The sequence below is a fragment of the Podarcis vaucheri genome (genome assembly GCF_965113315.1).
Source record: "Podarcis vaucheri genome assembly, chromosome: 3".
NCBI lineage: Eukaryota > Metazoa > Chordata > Lepidosauria > Squamata > Lacertidae > Podarcis > Podarcis vaucheri.
In genome coordinates this window covers 26879902-26901348 of record NC_138761.1, presented here as the reverse complement: position 1 = coordinate 26901348, position 21447 = coordinate 26879902, and the positions used below count along the sequence as shown (strand labels likewise).

Sequence of the window (21447 nt, the reverse complement as noted above, 5' to 3'; positions counted from 1 at the left end):
CTTTTGGCCCACAAATGTAATTGATTACCCCCCGCCCCCAATTTGTATTGTGCTTCTTTTACATTGAAATGAATGGGGTGGAATTATGTAATGAGAACATAATTTACATCCTTATGTATGTAAGTCCTTCTGCCACAATGGACAGTGAGACAAAGTAACATAGCTTTTCATAGAATCATAGAGTTGGAAGAGACCACAAGGGCCATCGAGTCCAACCCCCTGCCAAGCAGGTGGAATACGAATTGCAGTGGAATGGGAAGCTAAGCCTGACTGGCTATGACCAAGACCAGCCAATATCAAGGTGATCCCTTAGCATTTTATTACTCGTTTGGAGCGCTGTCCCCCTCAGAAAGCTGTCATTGCACGATCCTAACCAGGCATATGCCCCATCTTATAACTGGCTACTTCTGTGTAGACATGAAAAATGTTCTTGGGGTGGGGAGTGTGGAGGGATTAAGATACCCATGCAGACACTTCAGTGCTGTTGATCATGAGGCTGTACTATGGAGGGCTTGTGCAAGTGTCTCTGTTTCTTGTTGCCGGTAGCTCTTTAAAGCTAGAAAGAGCTACTGGCTGTTATGCTAGAAGGAGAAGCGCTTTGATGTGCTGTTTCCATGGTGCAGCTCTAAAGCAGCTGCTGTCACATTTCAAATCAGAATTGGAAATGTATTTGAGCTTGTGCAGGAGAACTTTTCAGCTGGGTGGTGTTTTTCTTCTCCATGAGAAGGAAATGAGCTTATATTTTCTGAATGTTAGACACTGTTATGCATGAAATATGCCCAGTCTGTCTACCTCTGGATGACAAATTGCAACCCTGGCAAGAAAGGGCTGGAATTATTTTCGAGTAGCTTAAGATAAATCCAGAGGATAACTTTTAAAGATAGGTCCTTAGCTTATAGCAACATATTTGCTTGGGCCTAACTAATTATCTGTACACAAGGCACAATCCAGACAAAGTTGAATTCTTTTCAGTTTATTTAGTTTAATGCAGAAATACTTGGAAGCAGGTAAAGAATTTCTATTAGTATGGCATGAACCAGCCAGTCATTCTATCTTGTGTAAATGGTACAATAGGTTAATTGACTAACGAAGCTGTTTATTTGGTTGTGTTCCACTGGAAACTAAGACTATTGACTCTTGATATCTGAGCTAGCTGGTTTCTGAGTTGTGATTGCTTTCAGGCAACTCTTGTTAAGTGAATGGGGTACTTAAACGTTCAGAGGGCTTTGTGTTTTATACCGTATGCCACTGCCACCTGGACCCTTTTATTTTTGCTAAGATTTCTCCTGGAGTGATTTTGCTAGCTTTTGGGATCTATCTATCTATCTATCTATCTATCTATCTATTTATCTCTCATCTACACACCCACAGACCCACGCAAGATGAGACAATGTGGATGCACTGTACTAAAGAATTCACTCTCTCTCATACACACAAACTTTCCCTAAGACACCAGCAAACTGCATTATTTTAATATGAAGCAAACTCAGGGTTTCCAAATGCCAGATCCAGTTTGAGCTGGACCATTTAAACTCAGTAGCAGAGAAAGAGACCCAAAATATTTTGACAATTGTACAACTACTATGCCACTTTCTACACCTATGAATATTTATTTGTTTATGGAATTTGTATACTGCTTTTCCTATGTGAAAAAGAAACTATGTTTTAAAAAATACTAATGTAAGGGCTAATGGGATTAGCTCTGTTCCTCCCTGCTTGTGTTCTCCATAGCCCACAAAAGTGCTTAGCACCCTAGGATAGTTGGGGAGATAGTGCCCCAAATGAATTATCTTAGGCTATGGTGATCTATATTTGTTAGAGCATTTTTAAAAACTTGTGTGTTCTCATGTGGTATCTGTCCTTTCTACTGTATATGCACATGTTTTTCTTTGTCTTAGGGCCTCGTTCATAAGGGAAATTGACAAAAAAGTATAAAAGCCATTTTCTAACATTGCCATTTGACCAACTTTTGTATCAACAAGTGAACAATTCTTTGCTGTGTTAAATTCTGAAATACATTCTTTAATTTTAGCTGTCCCATTGTCCTGTGATTTTTATATCCAGTGTTCTACTTATTAGGAACTTCAAAATTATTGCTGCCATTGTGCAATCTGAGTGCTCCATAAGATGGCTTTCCCCCCTAATTTAATTTCTTTTTAGTACAATGTAATGTATTTTCATTTATGTCAGAATTTCTAAATCTCTACAATGAAGGAATACCCTAGTAGCTTAAGTGCCCAAGACCTGAGCAGTTACTCTCAGTTTACAGCCTTAAAGATGCATCACCAATGACCCAGTGGCTCAGGTCAGATGCAGTGCTAAGCCAAACCATGTCTTGGCATGAACAAAGAAATGTCCAGGTTCCCAGAGAGGAATATGACTGCTCTTCTCATCTCTTGACGTGAGCTAAGAAATAGCTTAACTTAGCATTACATCTGAACCAGGCTCATGGTCGATCTTCTCCCAGACAAACCATGAGTGGTAAATCACAGAACTAAGCTTGGCTACAGCTTGTGAAAGCAGAAGTCTTGATTTGAGTGTAACACTAAGCCAGAGGTCGGCAAAGTTTTTGTGGCTTGGGCTGCTTCATGTGCAAACACTATTTCTGACGCTCCTTCTGGTGCGGAGGAGGCGTGTGCAGCTTCCCACTGGCTGCAGGAGCTTCCTGCAGCCAATGGGAAGCCAGCCAGTGTTGCAGAAGGCGGTCCCCGCTCTACTCCACGCCAGTTTAGCATGGCGCACGGGAGCTGACCAAGCGGGCAGTGGGGGGGTCCCCAAGCGGGTGGCGGGGGTCTATGGGCCGGTTACACGACCCCCATGGGCCTCTTCTGGCCCATGGGCGTTAGGTTGCCGACCCTTGCACTAAGCCATACCATGCCTTAGTGCAGCAGGAATAATGGGGTGGGGAATGAGGGGGCAAAGCAGGCACAATCTACTTGTTTACACTAAGTCATGGATTGTCTTAGTATTAAGTGTGGAACGGGTCAGTGGGAGTTACTTCTGAGTGAACATGCAGAGGGTAGTGGTGTACAGAACTAAAATGTAAAACTGTTGACTTTTAAACTGAAAGATCTAACAAATGCTAAAGTTGATGAGTGGAAGATAAGGATGTGCTTGCACATAATGCTAAGCCCAAACCATGACTTACTGTGAACACACAAATGCGCTGGCTCCTGGGGAAGAGATTGTACCTGCTTTACTCCTTGCTGGTTCTTTTAGGTCAGCTGAGCAGTGAATGTAAGGTTTGGCTTAGCATGAAACACAGGAATGTGGTTAAGGTCTCTCCTCAACCATGAACTCTAGCCAATGTTTGCACAATCTCAGGAAGCCATAGTTGGGCACACCTTGATGTGTAAATTAAGCCAGCAAATGCAATACTATTAAAGACAGTGGGAGGAATGTTTAGGAAACCACAAGCCCAGATTGGTAAAGAGCAGCATTAAAAGTTATATGGAAATCATTACTTTAAAAATATTAGATATGAAAACATACAGAAGCAGCAAGTGTACTGAAAAAGAACCACCATTGCTTCTGCAAAGGGAAGTCTTGCTGACTTCAAGAATTACTGTTATTTTAACACAAAAGAACACCATTGCTATTTTGTTTCCATGTTTTGATCAGTACTTTCTTGCAAAACATAGTCCTCGTACATGGGTTAAGTAAATCCACATGCAAGAAATCATAATTTTAAAAAGTATACACATCCTATTCCTGCATGAGGCTTCTACTCGTTTTTATCTCAGTTGTTGAAAACAATCCACGCTCGCTTAGCTTAAGTAATATAACTTGTTGTTGTTGTTTAGTCGTTTAGTCGTGTCCGACTCTTCGTGACCCCATGGACCAGAGCACGCCAGGCACTTCTGTCCTCCACTGCCTCCCGCAGTTTGATCAAACTCATGCTAGTAGCTTCAAGAACACCATCCAACCATCTCATTCTCTGTCGATCCCTTCTCCTTGTGCCCTCCATCTTTCCCAACATCAGGGTCTTTTCCAGGGAGTCTTCTCTTCTCATGAGGTGGCCAAAGTATTGGAGCCTCAGCTTCACGATCTGTCCTTCCAGTGAGCACTCAGGGCTGATTTCCTTCAGAATGGAGAGGTTTGATCTTCTTGCAGTCCATGGGACTCTCAAGAGTCTCCTCCAGCACCATAATTCAAAAGCATCAATTCTTCGGCGATCAGCCTTCTTTATGGTCCGGCTCTCACTTCCATACATCACTACTGGGAAAACCATGGCTTTTACTATACGGACCTTTGTTGGCAAGGTGATGTCTCTGCTTTTTAAGATGTTGTCTAGGTTTGCCATCGCCTTTCTCCCAAGAAGCAGGCGTCTTTTAATTTCGTGACTGCTGTCACCATCTGCACTGATCATGGAGCCCAAGAAAGTAAAATCTCTCACTGCCTCCATTTCTTCCCCATCTATTTGCCAGGAGGTGATGGGCCCAGTGGCCATGATCTTCGTTTTTTTGATGTTGAGCTTCAGACCATATTTTGCGCTCTCCTCTTTCACCCTCATTAAAAGGTTCTTTAATTCCTCTTCACTTTCTGCCATCAAGGTTGTGTCATCTGCATATCTGAGGTTGTTGATATTTCTTCCGGCAATCTTAATTCCGGCTAGAGATTCATCCAGCCCAGCCTTTCGCATGATGAATTCTGCATATAAGTTAAATAAGCAGGGAGACAATATACAGCCTTGCCGTACTCCTTTTTTTTTTTTATAAAATTTTTATTGGTTTTACAAAAGTTTTTATAACAAACAAACATAAAAGAAAAACAGACAAACAAACAAATATAATTTCAAAATGTCCTTTCATAAACTTCTTTCCTCGGACTTCCCCATACCTCCCCTTTCTGCATCCTCATGTCCAAGTTTTATAGCAACATATAAATGTTTTTCCCCATCCTAATTCATCATAGTCCTTTCTTAATCTAATCTTATATTACTGCAACCCTAGCCTTGCCGTACTCCTTTCCCAATTTGGAACCAATCAGTTGTTCCATATCCAGTTCTAACTGTAGCTTCTTGTCCCACATAGAGATTTCGCAGGAGACAGATGAGGTGATCAGGCACTCCCATTTCTTTAAGAACTTGCCATAGTTTGCTGTGGTCAACACAGTCAAAGGCTTTTGCATAGTCAATGAAGCAGAAGTAGATGTCTTTCTGGAACTCTCTAGCTTTCTCCATAATCCAGCGCATGTTTGCAATTTGGTCTCTGGTTCCTCTGCCTCTTCTAAATCCAGCTTGCACTTCTGGGAGTTCTCGGTCCACATACTGCTTGAGCCTTCCTTGTAGAATTTTAAGCATAACCTTGCTAGCATGTGAAATGAGTGAAATTGTGCGGTAGTTGGAGCATTCTTTGGCACTGCCTTTCTTTGGGATTGGAATGTAGACTGATCTTCTCCAATCCTCTGGCCACTGCTGAGTTTTCCAAACTTGCTGGCATATTGAGTGTAGCACCTTAACAGCATCATCTTTTAAAATTTTAAACAGTTCAGCTGGAATACCATCACTTCCACTGGCCTTGTTATTTGCAGTGCTTTCTAAGGCCCATTTGACTTCACTCTCCAGGATGTCTGGCTCAAGGTCAGCAACCACACTACCTGGGGTGTACAAGACATCCATATCTTTCTGGTATAATTCCTCTGTGTATTCTTGCCACCTCTTCTTGATGTCTTCTGCTTCAGTTAGATCTTTACCACTTTTGTCCTTTATTATGGTAATCTTTGTACGAAATGTTCCTTTCATATTTCCGATTTTCTTGAACAGATCTCTGGTTCTTCCCATTCTGTTGCTTTCCTCTATTTCTTTGCATTGCTCGTTTAAGAAGGCCTTCTTTTCTCTCCTTGCTGTTCTTTGGAAATCTGCATTCAATTTCCTGTATCTTTCACTATCTCCCTCGCATTTTGCTTGCCTTCTCTCCCCCGCTATTTGTAAGGCCTTGTTGGACAGCCACTTTGCTTTCTTGCATTTCTTTTTCATTGGGATGGTTTTAGTTGCTGCCTCCTGTATAATGTTGCGAGCCTCCATCCATAGTTCTTTAGGCACTCTGTCCAGCAAATCTAAATCCTTAAACCTGTTCCTCACTTCCACTGTGTATTCATAAGGGATTTGGTTTAGATTGTATCTTACCTGTCCAGTGGTTTTTCCTACTTTCTTCAGTTTAAGCTTGAATTTTGCTATAAGGAGCTGATGATCTGAGCCACAGTCAGCTCCAGGTCTTGTTTTTGCTGACTGTATAGAGCTTCTCCATCTTTGGCTGCAGAGAATATAATCAATCTGATTTCGATGTTGCCCATCTGGGGATGTCCATGTGTAGAGTCGTCTCTTGTGTTGTTGGAAAAGCGTGTTTGTGATGACCAGCTTGTTCTCTTGACAGAACTCTATTAGCCTTTGCCCTGCTTCGTTTTGATCTCCAAGGCCAAACTTGCCAGTTGTTCCTTTTATCTCTTGATTCCCTACTTTAGCATTCCAATCCCCTATAATGAGCAGAACATCCTTCTTTGGTGTCACTTCGATAAGGTCTTGTAAGTCTTCATAGAACTGGTCAATTTCAGTTTCTTCAGCACCAGTAGTTGGTGCATAAACTTGGATTACTGTGATGTTAAAAGGTCTGCCTTGGATTCGTATCGAGATCATTCTATCATTTTTGAGACTGCATCCCAGTACAGCTTTCGCCACTCTTTTGTTGACTATGAGGGCCACTCCATTTCTCTTACGGGTTTCTTGCCCACAGTAGTAGATATGATAGTCATCCGAACTGAATTCGCCCATTCCCGTCCATTTTAGCTCACTGATGCCCAGGATGTCAATATTTATTCTTGCCATCTCATTTTTGACCACATCCAACTTACCCAGGTTCATGGTTCTTACATTCCAGGTTCCTATGCAATATTTTTCTTTACAGCATTGGACTTTCCTTTCGCTTCCATGCATATCCACAACTGAGCGTCCTTTCGGCTTTGACCCAGCCGCTTCATCAGCTCTGGATCTACTTGTACTTGTCCTCCGCTCTTCCCCAGTAGCATGTTGGACACCTTCCGACCTGAGGGGCTCATCTTCCAGTGTCATAACTTTTATATGCCTGTTGTCTTTGTCCATGGAGTTTTCTTGGCAGGGATACTGGAGTGGCTTAGTAGTAATATAACAGCAAATGGTGTTCCAGCACCAACGGTGCAAATTCAGAAATAACTGTGTGCAACTCTGAGAATTTAGCAAGCATGGCATATGTTGCAACCAAACACTAATCCAGCAAACTCCATACGCAGATGGAGGCATTGCATCAAAGTGGATAGGGCTTGATGATTATGAAAGCACTAGCAGTGAGTCTGCAGTGACCTCACAGCAGCAGCACTGCAGTTTATCTGGGTTGGGGGGGGGAGCAAGACTGGAGCTCTGTAGGCAGATAAGCAGTAATCCCAGAACTGGAGTTTCCGCCGCCCATGTCTCTTGAAGGGCGATGATGTTAAAGTTTTGGCAATAGAATAGAATATCTGTAGATTGAGATAAACATCTAGACCAACCAGCCACATTCCAGGAAAGGATATTTAGGGCATTGGCTGATACTTGGATTTTTGGATTTTGGGCACCCTCAGCAGTAATCCCAGACTGACTTCACAGGTGCATTCCCATAGCCCTGTTCCAGTCCTGTTCAGGTCAGTGGGGTGGCTGTGCTTTGCACACCAGTTGCTACTCCATCAAAGTAGCAGTGGAAGCGACAGCTATGAAAGGAGTTCTGGTCCGTCCCCCCGTCCCCCCCCCCCGCTTGAAGGCAAAGGAATGACTTCACTGAGGTTGAACTGTCATTTTGTCATACTAAAAATCAGTCAGCCCTGCCTTTACCAAACCTGGTCAAATAAGCTGGGAAGAGAAGGACAACAAACAGCAACAGAGGCAGAGTTAAGCAACTATACACTATATGTATAGCAAGGTTATGCTTAAAATTCTACAAGGCAGGCTTAAGCAGTATGTGGACCGAAAACTCCCATACGTGCAAGCTGGATTCCGAAGGGGCAGAGGAACCAGAGACCAAATTGCAAACGTGCTGGATTATGGAGAAAGCTAGACGGTTCCAGAAAAACATCTACTTCTGCTTCATTGACTACACAAAAGCATTTGACTGTGTCGACCACAGCAAACTATGGCAAGTTCTTAAAGAAATGGGAGCGCCTGATCACCTCATCTGTCTCCTGAGAAATCCCTATGTGGGACAAGAAGCTACAGTTAGAACTGGATATGGAACAACTGTTTGGTTCAAAATTGGGAAAGGAGTACGACAAGGCTGTATATTGTCTCCCTGCTTATTTAACTTATATGCAGAATTCATAATAGGAAAGGCTGGACTGGATGAATTGCTGGAAGATTGCCGGTAAGAAATATCAACAACCTCAGATAAGCAGATGACACAACCTTGATGGCAGAAAGTGAGGAGGAATTACCGTATTTTTCGCTCCATTGGATGCACCGGACCATAGGACGCACCGGACCATAGGAGGGGGAGAACAGGGGAATTTTTTTTTTCTTGTTCTCCGCTTCTAAAACAAGGTGCGTTCAAGGTACATTCACCAGAGCTTGTGGGGCTGGCGGTGGGGGGAAGCGCTGCTTTCCCCCACCACCAGCCTCAAAGATCCCTGAAGCCTTTGGAGCGCAGCGCCCTGCTGCCCTGCAGAGGTTTGCGCGCAGCCGTCCCCAAGCTAGAGCAGCGAGACGGAGCCCTCCGTCTCGCTGTTCTGGCTTGGGAACAGCCTTGCTAGCTTCTGCAGGAGAGCGGGGTGAAGGCACTGTCCCCAAGCTAGAGCAGCGAGACGGAGCGCTCCGCAGTGCTCCGTCTTCCTGTTCTGGCTTTGGGCTTAGCGGCGCAGCCTGCATTCGCTCTATAGGACGCACACACATTTCCCCTTAATTTTTGGAGGGGGAAATGTGCGTCCTATAGAATGAAAAATACGGTAAAGAACCTTTTAATGAGGGTGAAAGAGGAGAGCGCAAAATATGGTCTGAAGCTCAGCATAAAAAAAACCGAAGATCATGGCCACTGGTCCCATCACCTCCTGGCAAATAGATGGGGAAGAAATGGAGGCAGTGAGAGATTTTACTTTCTTGGGCTCCATGATCACTGCAGATGGTGACAGCAGTCACAAAATTAAAAGACGCCTGCTTCTTGGGAGAAAAACAATGACAAACCTAGATAGCATCTTAAAAAGCAGAGACATCACCTTGCCAACAAAGGTCCGTATAGTTAAAGCTATGGTTTTCCCAGTAGTGATGTATGGAAGTGAGAGCTGGACCATAAAGAAGGCTGATCACCGAAGAATCAATGTTTTTGAATTATGGTGCTGGAGGAGACTCTTCAGAGTCCCATGTACTGCAAGAAGATCAAACCTAGCCATTCTTAAGGAAATCAGCCCTGAGCGCTCACTGGAAGGACAGATCCTGAAGCTGGGGCTCCAATACTTTGGCCACCTCATGAGAAGAGAAGACTCCCTGGAAAAGACCCTGATGTTGGAAAAGATGGAGGGCACAAGGAGTAGGGAACGAGATGGTTGGACAGTGTTCTTGAAGCTGCCAACATGAGTTTGACCAAATTGCGGGAGGAAGTGGAAGACAGGAGTGCCTGGCGTGCTCTGGTCCAGGGGGTCACGAAGAGTCGGACACGACTAAACACCACCACTATGTGTATTCATTTAAATGCTCTATAAAAATAGGATGAACACATAAATGAGATCATTTTCAAAGCAACTTTGGCAACCAGTTTCATTTACGAAGTATTTCAACAGAATTTATCAGCACCGTACTCTGTACAGATGTTAGAAATGTTTCCTTCTTCACCAGGGCTTTTTCTCTAGTCAATTCCACTCTGCCACAAATTTAGAGAGGGATAGAGTGCCCTCTGCTGTTACTTCTAGGGATTTTACCAATTGGAATTTGTGGAATCTTATACAGTACTGCAGGTTTTCAACCTTTTTGAGTCCATGGCTCCCTTGACCAACTACTTTCTTTCTGCAGCACCCCTGTGGGGATCAGGAGCCCAGTTATGTCACCCCTTGCCTGCAGAGCTGACAGCTTCTCACCCTTTTTTGAACACCCTCCCTTGAGAAGTGCTCCCTCAGCCTTCTCTCCCCTCTCCTTGGGAGTCCTCAGGGCAGCTGCCGCCGCCACTCCTAGTCTTTGAGCTGCCCCTCCCTGCCCCCAAAGAGATATGCCTCCTCACACTGCCCCACAGGGGCCTGGGACTTGTCTGTCCATTCCAGCAGCAAGGGCTGTTGGACTGGCTGGCTGGGCTCCCTGGCCTGCTTGCTTGCTTACTCTGAGGCCGCCTCAGCTCCTGGCAACCAACACTCCTTGACCATCCCAGGGTGCCACAGCACACTGGTTGAAAACCACTGTAATACTGCATTACAGCAGATCTAACTATCTCTCCCTGCTTAGTTTGGGTGGTAGGAATATACACACTAAGAAGTACTCTAGTAATTTATGCAAAATAATGACAACTATTTCATATGCTGCTGCTAAGAGAGTCCAGAGTCCACTTTCCCCTTCTGTTAGTGCTGATCTTATTAAAAGTGTGATATGATATATGCTTCTCTCTCCTCATCTCCCCCAGCCCATGTGGCACCTAATCATGTGGAGTGGTAAGAATGAGCTACAAGATTTCACCATGCATTTCCTTTAGTAAATGTTCTCAAGAGAGAACAGGTAATGGTTTGGGGCAGGAACCCTGTGACCACTGGCCTGGCCTGTTTTGTTCTGCTCCGAGCTTCCCTATCCTGACACTCTAAAACTCTACTTGTGTGGCACATAATTCACCAAGTGCTATGTGATTCAAATTCAGAAACAGGTTTTATTTTGTTTTCTTTTAAAATAGAAGTCTGTACATTGTGACCTTACATAACGACTCGTCTATTGAAGTCTATTGGGCGTACCACTGAACTCTCTTTAAGTTGATGGCCCGGTGGGATTCTCATAGTGTGCACCTACATACATATTTCTCTGCAGGTGGTTAGAACATAAACTATGGCAAGCATACAAAAAAGCAAGCAGTGGGGATCAACACAAAATAATAAATTACACCAGGATGCAAGCTAGTTGCAGAATATTCACATAATGGTTATATTATGCCAGAATATTTTAATTAATACCCTAGCACCTAGTTAACAAACTGCCATTTGGCTTGTTAATAACAGGAAAAGGAAAAGGAAATCCTATCAATGAAACAATGTTTTCAAAAGTATACTGTATTAATTTCTCTAGAATACACACTACTTAGAAAGAGGTGATTTTTGCCGTTTACAAACAAATATCTTCAATACTAAAAATTTCTATATATACAGGTACTCTTTTTTTGAAAGAGCTTATTTGCAAATAGTCAGCTTTAACATGAAAAATGACAAAGGACAGCCAGTGGTAAAGTTGTTTTCTGCATGCAGTTTGGGATATGTGCAGTAGGTCAAAATTCAACCATGTCATCTCCCATTAAAGCATTTTTAAGGAATCACCCTAGTTTTCTTAGGGTCCCCAGGAGCGGCAATATGGCTCTTTGTTGGCAAGTTGTTGCCTTCAGTTCTTTACTGTTGTACAGGAGGATCTTCGCAGCAGGAGAATTTCAGCTCATCGCACATAAAGTGCTTTCACCCCTTCACTCTGAGCTTGCATTTGGTGCCTTGAGGAGCAGGTTGACAGACTTACTGGTCCTTGCTTAGTAGCATATTCACTACAAAGCAGAGTTCAAGAAATCAAGAAGTTCAGCGCGGTTTCGATCTCGCTGGAAATAAAAAAGCCAGTGAATTTAAAACTATTTTATAAATGCTTTCAATAGCCAGTTCAAACTATTAGAAACTCATTTTGTAGCCTTTGTAAGGGGTGGTTCTGTTTTGCTTCCAAACTCCTAGGCTTTCAGTCACCTGAGTTCGTTATATCATTAGAGGGAATGATATAAAATAATTCAATTACAGAAAAATCACTAGAAAAACTAGAAGGCCTTTAAACATAAAGAGGTGTTTTTTAAACAAACTCAAGGAATGCAGAACATTATGAGAAAAGCTACAGCTTTGATCCAGCTGCCATTTCAAGTAGCAACTGGTCATTACAGATGTGTATATCCATCTGTATGAAAAGATACGTCCAGACAGTTTGACAGGGTTTGGAAAAGCATTGCAATGGAGGTGTACATCTGCATTGGCAGTACAGGACCCCCTGGACAGATAAGTCCAGCCAAAGGCAACTATGGGGTTGCGGCGCTCATCTCGCTTTCAGGCCGAGGGAGCCAGTGTTTGTCTGCAGACAGCTTTCTGGGTCATGTGGCCAACATGACTAAACCGCTTCTGGCGCAATGGCACACCGTGATGAGTGCTAGAGCCCACGGAAATGATTGGCAGTAAATACAGATCTAGATCAAGGTGTAGACCAAAGGTGGATTATGAATTTACATAGCTCTGATGCTACAACTGAAGGGAAAACAAACCAGTAAACACAGCTACCACCTCCCCCCTCCCCTTAGGAAGCAATAAAAAAGTTTAAAATGTTACCTCTTTATCCTTTTTACTCTTCTTTACTTTCATCTTAATTTTCTTCCCTGTGATCATACTGTAGTTCTGATTCTTCTTTTTATCTTTCAAGTACTAAAAGAATGTATTTGATACATAAATAAATATGTACCATTTTAAATTATCTATATTGCTGCTGCTGTTGTTAATTTATTAAATTTGTACACCGTCCTTCATCCGAAGATCACTGGGCGGTTCACAACATAAAAATACAAAACGAGAATACAAACTACATAATAAAAACAAGAACAAAAAATCTCAATCACCCCCTCCTGCAAATACATTTAAAAGGACCTAGAATGTTAATCAGCCAAAGGCCTGACTAAAGAGAAATGTTTTTGCCTGGTGCCTGAAGATAGGAAATGAAGGCACCAGGTGAGCCTTGCTGAGGAGAGCATTCCACAAATGGGGAGCCACCATAGAAAAAGCCTGTTCGTGTGTTGCCACCCTCCGGGACTCTTGTGGAGGAGGCACATGAAACAGGGCCTCTGAAGATGATCACAGGGTTCAGGGAGAGGTGCTTTTTGAGGTATTGTGGTCCGGAGCTGTTTAAGGCTTTATAGGTCAAAACCAGCACTTTGAATTGAGCCCAGAAACTAACTGGGAGCCAGTGCACTTGGACCTGGTTCAAAGTGCCTTGCCCTAGTGAGAAACGTGGCTGCTGAATTCTGCACCAGCTCACTTTGTTCAGAGGAAGCCCTACATATAACTTGTTGCAGTAATCTAATTTAGATGTTACCAGAGCAACAGAAGTTAGGCTATCCCTGCGTAGATAGGGGCGCAGCTGGGCCATCAGTCAGTGCTGATGGAGGACACTCCATGCCCCTGAGACCACCTGAGTCTCAAGCGACAGCAAAGGATCCAGAAGTACTTTCGAGCTACATGCCTGCTTCTTCAGAATTATGTGCGGCTTACAGGGAAAGCAGAAACATGTGCAAATATGTAATGAATGGACCTCTTAAGCCAAAACAAACAGGAAATCAAAAATCTTAAACTGATTTAAGTTTGGGGAGGGGGGGAGGGAAATCTGACCCAATGGCAACAGCCTAAAAACAAAATACTCAGGATTCTTCAGGGTAAGAGACTAAAACAGTAGATTCTATGAATCTGGTGAAAGTAATACTGAAAGAGTTTCACTCTCCTGAAGTTCATTCTGCTCAATCACACCTGTGGTAATGGTGCCGAACTAGGACTGAGGAGACCTGGGTATCAATTTCTATTCAGCCAAGCTCACCTTGGGGCAATTATACAATGTCAGCCTAAACCTAACTTAAGGGTTGTTGTGAGGATTAAGCAGGGGTGGGGAGACTGTGTCTGCCACCCTGAGCTCCTTGGAGAAATACCAGATAAAAATGTACAATAAATATGCCACCGTGTTTGTTCTAATAGCAAGATGTAGTTCAACCTTTAGAAAGGTAATCAAAACAGAAAATCTAAGTAATTCTACTGCCCATTTAAATACTTTTAATCATAGACACTTATGAGCTAGTCTAGTTCTGTGGGGGGAAATTGAGACACTGCCAGGCATTCAGTCTTGCACCTACCTTAGAAAGCTGTACAGGACCTGACTTTTCTTTCTTTTTCTTCTTTTCTTTCTTTTTCTTCAACTTATCTTTTTTTCTCTTCTAAAGAGATAAAAACATGCACAGGCATTTCTTTATGTCTGATAGTAGCCACAGAGCACCTATACAGATTCACATTAATTTATGCACTGCCTACAGAGACCTAGCAGACCAATCTCCCTATTTATTTATTTATTGGCAATATTTATAAGTTGCTAACCAGAGTTCACCAACCTTTTGAGGCCAGTGGGCATGTTTGGAATTTTGAGAAAGTCCTGTGGGTGACAGTCCAGAAATGGTTGCTATGGGAATGCAGCATAAAACAAACTGGCTGCTCTAGGGTGATTGTTGGTGCTTGTAGAGAGCTGTGCCTTTGTCTACACAACCTGATTTCAAACCACGAGGGCAAAGGAAAGCAGGCTCCCAATGTCACTGTGACATCTGGAGACCGATAGGTGCTACCCATCCAACTTGGCTCACAGGGGATCAGGGAACCATGGATTTGACCTGCTGGCCAGTTCTAGTTCCTTAACCCGGCTCTACAGGTACCTGCTAATCAGCTGTTGAGCTCATTTAGTTCAATCCTTAAATAGAAGTCCAATCTTTGAATGAAAATGCCAGTAGCATGCTTCCAATGATACATTTTCTCCAGAACCCACTGTTAGCAGCCATATGACCCACCCACATTATCCGCTAACAGGCATCCAACAGGCATCATATGAGGATCACTGTTGTAAACTCAAGTCACATCCGCAGTGAGTCGAACCAACAATGAGACATGCATTTCCATGGATATGGAGTTCATAGGTCCATCACCAAAGCAGCTGAAAGACAAGTAATCTTCACATGCCACCTCCATGAGAGGTTGTCACATGTCAGCAAGCAATGTAATCTGCTAAAAGGAAGTTAGTCAGAGTAGCATAATCTCTCGTTTGGGTTCAAATCATATTCTGTCTGAATCCACAGAAGAAAATTACAAAATATTTTGTGCTCAAAAACATGACATGTTGAACAAAGCACAAAGAAGAGCTTTTCAGTTGCACTGATTTTTCATCTCTGCTTTATCTGTTAATCTTGGCCTTACCTTTTTGTTCTGTTTTTCCTTTTTCCTTTTCTTTGATTTTGATTTGGGAGAATCTAGGCATTAAAGTTAAAACAAACACACACGTATTATGGCTTGAATGATGTTACATGAATCAGAGTTGTGTTACAAAACAGTTCCTGAGAAGGTGGAACTAGTTTTCGTTTATGTATGGATATACAAGACACCATTTTGAATCAAGATTGCAGACCAAAATGTTCCAATCTGCACGGATTTGGACACCTCTAAAGATGGCACCATCAAATTTGGCACCAATGTTTACATGACCAAGGAGAAGTGTTTTAGTCTATGGATGGAATTCAATGTTGTGCCCCCTCCTTTCCTTGCTGGCTTGAGTATCAGGTCTATTACATTCAAGCATCTCCACCATGCTAAATCAGGTTCTCACAACAACAAACTCATTAAGACAGTGCACAGTTAAGCTCCTACAAAATGCAGGTTATCGATCTATGCTTGGTCTGGGCTTGGAAGTTGTCAGTATTTGCTGACTTGCTGTCAGTATTTGAAGCCATCGTATACTAAACAGATTACTTCAATGCAGAGATGAAATCATACCTCTACTACTTGAGCTGCTTCTGCTGCGTGAAGCAGAGGACCTTGAGGAAGAACTTGAAGATGAGGATGTTGAAGAACTAGACGACGTAGTGGAAGAAATCGAGGTGGACCTGCTCCTGCTCCTGCTGCGCTTTCGCTTCCTCTTCTCTCTCTCTTAAAGAAATAAAAACCCAGAGTACAGGAGCACTGATTAGGATTTAGGTTTTTTGGTACATTAGATTAGAAAATCCTGATTTTAAGTGAAAGGCAAAACACAGATTAATCAAATTGATAATTAAATAATAAACAGTGAACACATATATTTATTTACTGCATTTAATAGAATCATATAATTGCAGAGTTGCAAGGGTTCCTGAGGGTCATTCAGGCCAAACCCCTGCAATGCAGGAATCTCAACTAGATCGTACAGACAGAATCATTTATATCCTATCTTCCTTCCATCATGGAATAGTACACAAGACAATACACAAGCAATTCCCAGGTTATCTATCCAAGCACCAACGAAACTCAGAAACGCTTGGCTTCAGCAAGGTGGCTGAATATTGCACTACAACACTTCCAGAAGATAAGTCTAATTCACATAACAGTATGTTACATACTGAAGATAAAGCAAGTTGACTTTGCAGTGATCGGAGAGTGCTGATTAAGTAGTGTGACTAGTTCCAACACAACCCACAATGCCTTCAAAAACCTTCAAGAAGTTGAGTGAACTTAAAAACACTGTGCTGCAATCTGGAAATGTGCCAAAGCATCTGAAAGACTGGTTCAAAACACCCAAATGCACTTTTTAAAAAAAGGTGTGTAAACCAATAGTTAGCATTTAATTGGCTCTGATACAAGCGATATACATTCAGGGAGTGTAAAACCTGAGAATGCTCTCTATTGAAGCTACTGTCACAGACTCAACAATTACACTTACCTCTTCCTTTTGTTTTCTCTTGCGATGTTGCACACAGCGCCCCACCTTTCTCTTCATGTCTGTTATCCATATCTATGAAACATATATATTTATATATACACAAACAAAATTGTCAAAAATATTTTCTGTGGAAGAAACTGAAACTACCTGTTGAGATGGAGTTTTTCCACTACCAGGAAAGACTAATGACCTTGGTACTACTGAATTTTAAGCATCTGATCTAATCTAAGCAGTTGAAACAGATTTGGGCATATCAGGTTTAGATTAGAGTCTGTTTCAACTGCTTAGAGTGTTAAACTGCACTTCAAGAATTGTGCACAAGTGGTAACACCAACAGTACGAGGTGTGTAAGTAAACAACCAATGAGCAAAAATGAATTTCTTAAGGACCAGCTTTGTAGCTATGCGGTAACTTCAGGCATGATTTGCATGGCTACATGTGAAAAAATATTCATGCCAGTGACACATCATCAATGCAACTTGTTTCTACAGCCAAGCCTGGGGAGTCTCTGAAAAGATTTCATGTTGCATTTAGACACCTAAAAAACTCTTCATCCAAGAGAAGCTGAAAGTCTCTTGAAATTCTATAAAAGAGTAGCCTTGGAAATGCAACATTATACACATTTCATCACTCAGGGTACTTGCAGAAGTTAAATAATGTAACTCCCTAACAAACTCACTTAGTTACTCCTCAACAAACACACTTTGGCCATGCTTTTGGAGTCTGAACCTATTGTCAAACTACAGTGGTCCTTCGGGTTACAAACGCTTCAGGTTACAGACTCTGCTAACCCAGAAATAGTACCTTGGGTTAAGAACTTTGCTTCAGGATGAGAACAGAAATCGTGCAGCAAGCGGCAGCAGGAGGCCCCATTAGCTAAAGTGGTGCTCCAGGTTAAGAACAGTTTCAGGTTAAGAACAGACTTCCGGAACGAATTAAGTTCTTAACCCGAGGTACCACTGTACACCAAAATGAGTTCTCTCTCTCTCTCTCTCACCTGGGGTAGTATGGCTGTCTGTATTGTTCTACCATGCAATAAGTTCCAGAAGCTTAACTGTGTTAACCTGTTACAGTAAACACAAAATGGAATTTTGGGACACTTACTTTACTCTTTCTCGAATAGGTTTTCATGGTCTAAAGCCCAATTCATCAGATCCAGATAGCTAGCATTCTATGTGTTATTTATATACAATCATCCATTTGCAAAGTGTTGAGAGAAAACAAGAGGCCACGTCTCTGCCCTGAGAAACATACAATCTAAAAACTGACAGAGGGGGTAACAAGGAAGTGCAGAGCTGTGAAAGCTCAGGGAAAACAGATGGAGAATGTGTTATTCCCCCACCCCTTCTTCACTGTTACAGATACTTGGGCAGTTACACCAGGTTTTGTGCCAACAGCTTTATGAGGAAAGTGGGCACTGAGGAAGGATTTGAGGAAAGAGAAAAAATTGCATCACAAAAGTGATGTGCGAGATAGTTCCAAATGGGGAAAGGGAGTCTTCTGAGGGAGCAGAAGACCTTTGGACAGCTGGAGGTGATAGAGCTACAGGAGCAAAGGTCAAAAGCAGGGATGTTTCAGGACATAAGAATGGAGAGATAAGGAGGGGCAAAGTCATGGAGGGTTTTGATAGCAAAGATGAGGAACTATTGGACCAGACAGGGCATCACATTATTTGAGGGAGGAATGATTTTAACAGCAGAAACAAACTGTTTTGTGGCACCTTAACCCTCCTTTGGGAATGGTCATTGTTAATAATGTAGTTGCTACTGACCGTGCTTTCTGCATTTCATTTCCCTCTAACTTCACAGATTCACAATTCCATCTCACTGTTGTGTGTGACACACACACACACACACACACACAGAAACACACCCCACTCAAGCAGCACTTTGTTTGTCTAGTCCAGGGGTCAGCAAACTTTTTCAGCAGTCCACTGTCCCTCAGACCTTGTGGGGAGCGAGCTTGTATTTTGGGGGTGGGGATGAACGAATTCCTATGCCCCACAAATAACCCAGATATACATTTTAAATAAAAGGGCACATTCTACTCATGTAAAAACACACTGATTCCCAGACTGTCCGTGGATTGGGCCGGATCTGGCCCCCGGGCCTTAGTTTGCCTACCCATGGTCTAGTCCACAGAAGCTTACACTGTTAATACATTTGTTAAAATTTAGAGTGCCACTCAGCTCTCTGTTGTTTTTGCAAATACCCCTCGGGAACGTAGCTGGATGGAGATGATGGAACCAAGGTGAGGCAGTGGAAGACCAGAAAGGAGAGCATTGCAGCAACCTAGGCCAGGGGGCAGAGGGACAAGGGTCTTTCCCCAGGGCTCAGAGAGGAAAGCCCCTGGTGTGTATGGGTGGGTGTTTCTTGCAATGCCCTGAAGTGAGAAGTAACCATGACCTGGCAACGGACTGAATATGGCGAGCAAGGCAGGGAGATGTCAGTGTGCCTGTCCAGCATCAGGCAGAGAGGTACAAGTATAGAGAAAGCGAAACAGCAAGGGGCTGTCTCTATCAAGGCTTCCACGCAACAGGTCCAAGGCATACCAGATAAGCGCAGTAGCAATCCACAAAACAATGCATTGGTTGGTTTTCAAGGTGCCGCTACAAGGTTTGCAGGAGATAGTATGGAAAGCTTATCCCCCACAGCAGCACATTTGTAATGCGTGGAATAAGATGGTTGGTTGTTTTCACGAGAGGGAAGATTCACAATCCCTCGCGCTGAGAACCAGCCCCACGCTTCTAGGAGCGGCGGTGACAGTTACTCCGGATTAAAGTGCTCCTTTTTTTTTTACGCGGGGCGCCCCAGGGAAGCCAAAATACGAATATAACCCCCCACGCCCACTAACCGGAGCCCCTCGGGCCCGTTTACACGCGTGTGGTGCGACTCCTGCCGTCGACAGTAACAGCAGCAGTTATTCACCACAACCATCCTTTCAGAGCCCCGCCGCGTACGAGGCGCCTCAGGGACCGGGCGGCTTGCGGGGAGAAGGCCGGCTATTCCCCGAAAGCGCGCCGGGCCTAGGAGGCAGCAGCTAACGGGCCTTCCGGCCTGCCCAGGGCGGCGCTTACCGGCGGCGTCGTCGGCGAAGGCGACCAGCAACCGGCGGCCGTCGTGGCCCCAGGCGCTCCGGGAACCCGGAACCACAACGCGGAGCACCGCCGCCTGCCGGGACAGGGCCAGCGCCGATATCCGGGAAATGGCGGGAGGCGAAAGGCGCTCGGGGTCGGCGCCTCCCTCACGACTCGGGGCGCCGCGCTGAGGGGGAGCCGGAGGAGCGAAAATAAGTGTGTGTATGGGGGGGGGGGAGGAGACTGAGCCCGGCTTAAGCCTGCGCGCGTTTACTCAGGAGTAAGTCCCCGTGTTGTGTGGGGTCTACTCCCTGGTAAGAGCGCTCCAGGCGGCCCACCTGACAGGGGTGTTTGGCGGAGGGGAAGGGCAAAGCCTGCGGCGACAACCACGCTGAGCGTTATCGAAGGGAAATGGCTCCGAATTAGCAGCAGCGTTTCATTTCCTTGCTGAGGGGAAAGGAAGCCATGGGGTGTTTTGTTTGTTTAACCGGGGGCGGTGGGGGGGCAGCTGCCACCCCCCCAAAATCAAGTAAATAAATAATAATACTCAACTGACCAATTGTATTGCAGGTAACTCGGTTCTGCCGCCCCAAACCTAAAGCCTGCCCCTCCCCAATAAATCCTGGCTACGCCCGTGTTTTTTTTAACCGTTGTCATCTTTTATTTTTTTAACCTCGGTCGGTATCTGTATTGAGGCAGGCATGCAGGCACGCACGCACACTTTTACATGTTTTTTATTGTCAATGAATAAAAGCATAACATTCTTTTATATATAATAATTTTAATTAGTTTTCAATTACAATCCAGTAATAGCTTCATTATCACAATAACAATTTATAATACAGCTATTAATACCAATAGTTCAAATACCAAGTTATATAATTTAGATAAGGTGCTCCCCCCCACGTGCTAGAATTGATGGTTTGTTTGCTTAATTTCCGTGTTCCAAAATCTTACTAATTTCCATTGCATTCTGGTCATAATAATCCTTATACAACAACTGCAATATCAATAACTTCTATCCGTGGTTTACACATTAAATGATTTATAAAACTACAAGTGAGGAACTTAAACTATATCCTTGTTCTTCCTGTGTGTGGCAATCCTGTCCTTGTAAGATGCTATGTCTTTCTTTCCCCCAGTTGTTCCTGTTATCCACCATGCCTTGGGTGAGACTGATATCCCATTGTTGTTCCAGAAATTTCTCCATTAAAAGCATAATATTCTTAATCTTCCAAAGCACGTCACATTCTGAGCTTGGCTTGAGCAAACCATTATAGACTTCCCATTTTACATCTTGGAGAGGAAGGATGTTTCCTATAAGATTTGTTTGAAAACTAGTACATTTTCCAGCTGCTTGTGTGTGTGTATGCTATTTTAATGTTCTTTAAGATGCATGTTTATCTAGTGGTTTGACATAAGCTTACACCCTGAAAAGCAACAACAAATTATTTTGTTTTGAAATAAATGTGGCACTAGTGGGCAACCGGTCCCACCAATTTTGTAAACTAGTTTTGTTTATTCTTGTAAACAAAAATGGATTTAGTTGATAATTCGGGGGGAAATCCGGTAGTAACAATAGGCATTATGCACGAAGAGGTTAAAGCCTTTAACACATTTATTATATCATTCCAAAAGCAGGGGTTTTGAAGAGAGGTTAGAGAGCCCTCTGGCAGTGTGGTACAGCGGTTGCTGGCTC

At 43.4% G+C, this 21447-nt stretch overlaps 1 protein-coding gene across 6 annotated transcripts; it reads right to left on the bottom strand.

The window, feature by feature from the left end:
• Positions 1-10812: 10812 nt before the first annotated feature.
• LOC309529619 (uncharacterized protein) lies at positions 10813-20444 on the bottom strand. Of its 6 annotated transcripts, none has more exons than XM_082218026.1 (8): positions 19749-20239; positions 16673-16744; positions 15885-15906; positions 15754-15782; positions 15181-15233; positions 14079-14159; positions 12517-12609; positions 10813-11753 (listed from the first exon to the last, which is right to left on the bottom strand). In XM_082218026.1, the coding sequence occupies exons 2-8, from the start codon at positions 16740-16742 to the stop codon at positions 11703-11705; spliced, it is 399 nt and encodes a 132-aa protein (XP_082074152.1). In that variant the 5' UTR covers positions 16743-16744; positions 19749-20239; the 3' UTR covers positions 10813-11702. The 6 variants fall into 6 exon arrangements, 5 of the variants coding, with proteins under 5 accessions (XP_082074152.1, XP_082074153.1, XP_082074151.1 ...); XM_082218027.1 differs by lacking the exon at positions 19749-20239 and adding an exon at positions 19224-19559; XR_014218202.1 differs by having other exon boundaries at positions 15754-15900; positions 19749-20238.
• Between the last annotated feature and the right edge of the window lie 1003 nt (positions 20445-21447).

Bases quoted from the DNA above. Each gene is read 5' to 3' on its own strand.
- LOC309529619 (XM_082218025.1), bottom strand. From the start codon at position 16,742: ATGGATAACAGACATGAAGAGAAAGGTGGGGCGCTGTGTGCAACATCG. The intron at 12,610-14,078 runs GTAGGTGCAAGA...ACATTCTTTTAG, and splicing joins GTCCTGTACAGCTTTCTAAG to TACTTGAAAGATAAAAAGAA. The intron at 11,754-12,516 runs GTAACATTTTAA...TTTTATTTCCAG, and splicing joins AGAGTAAAAAGGATAAAGAG to CGAGATCGAAACCGCGCTGA.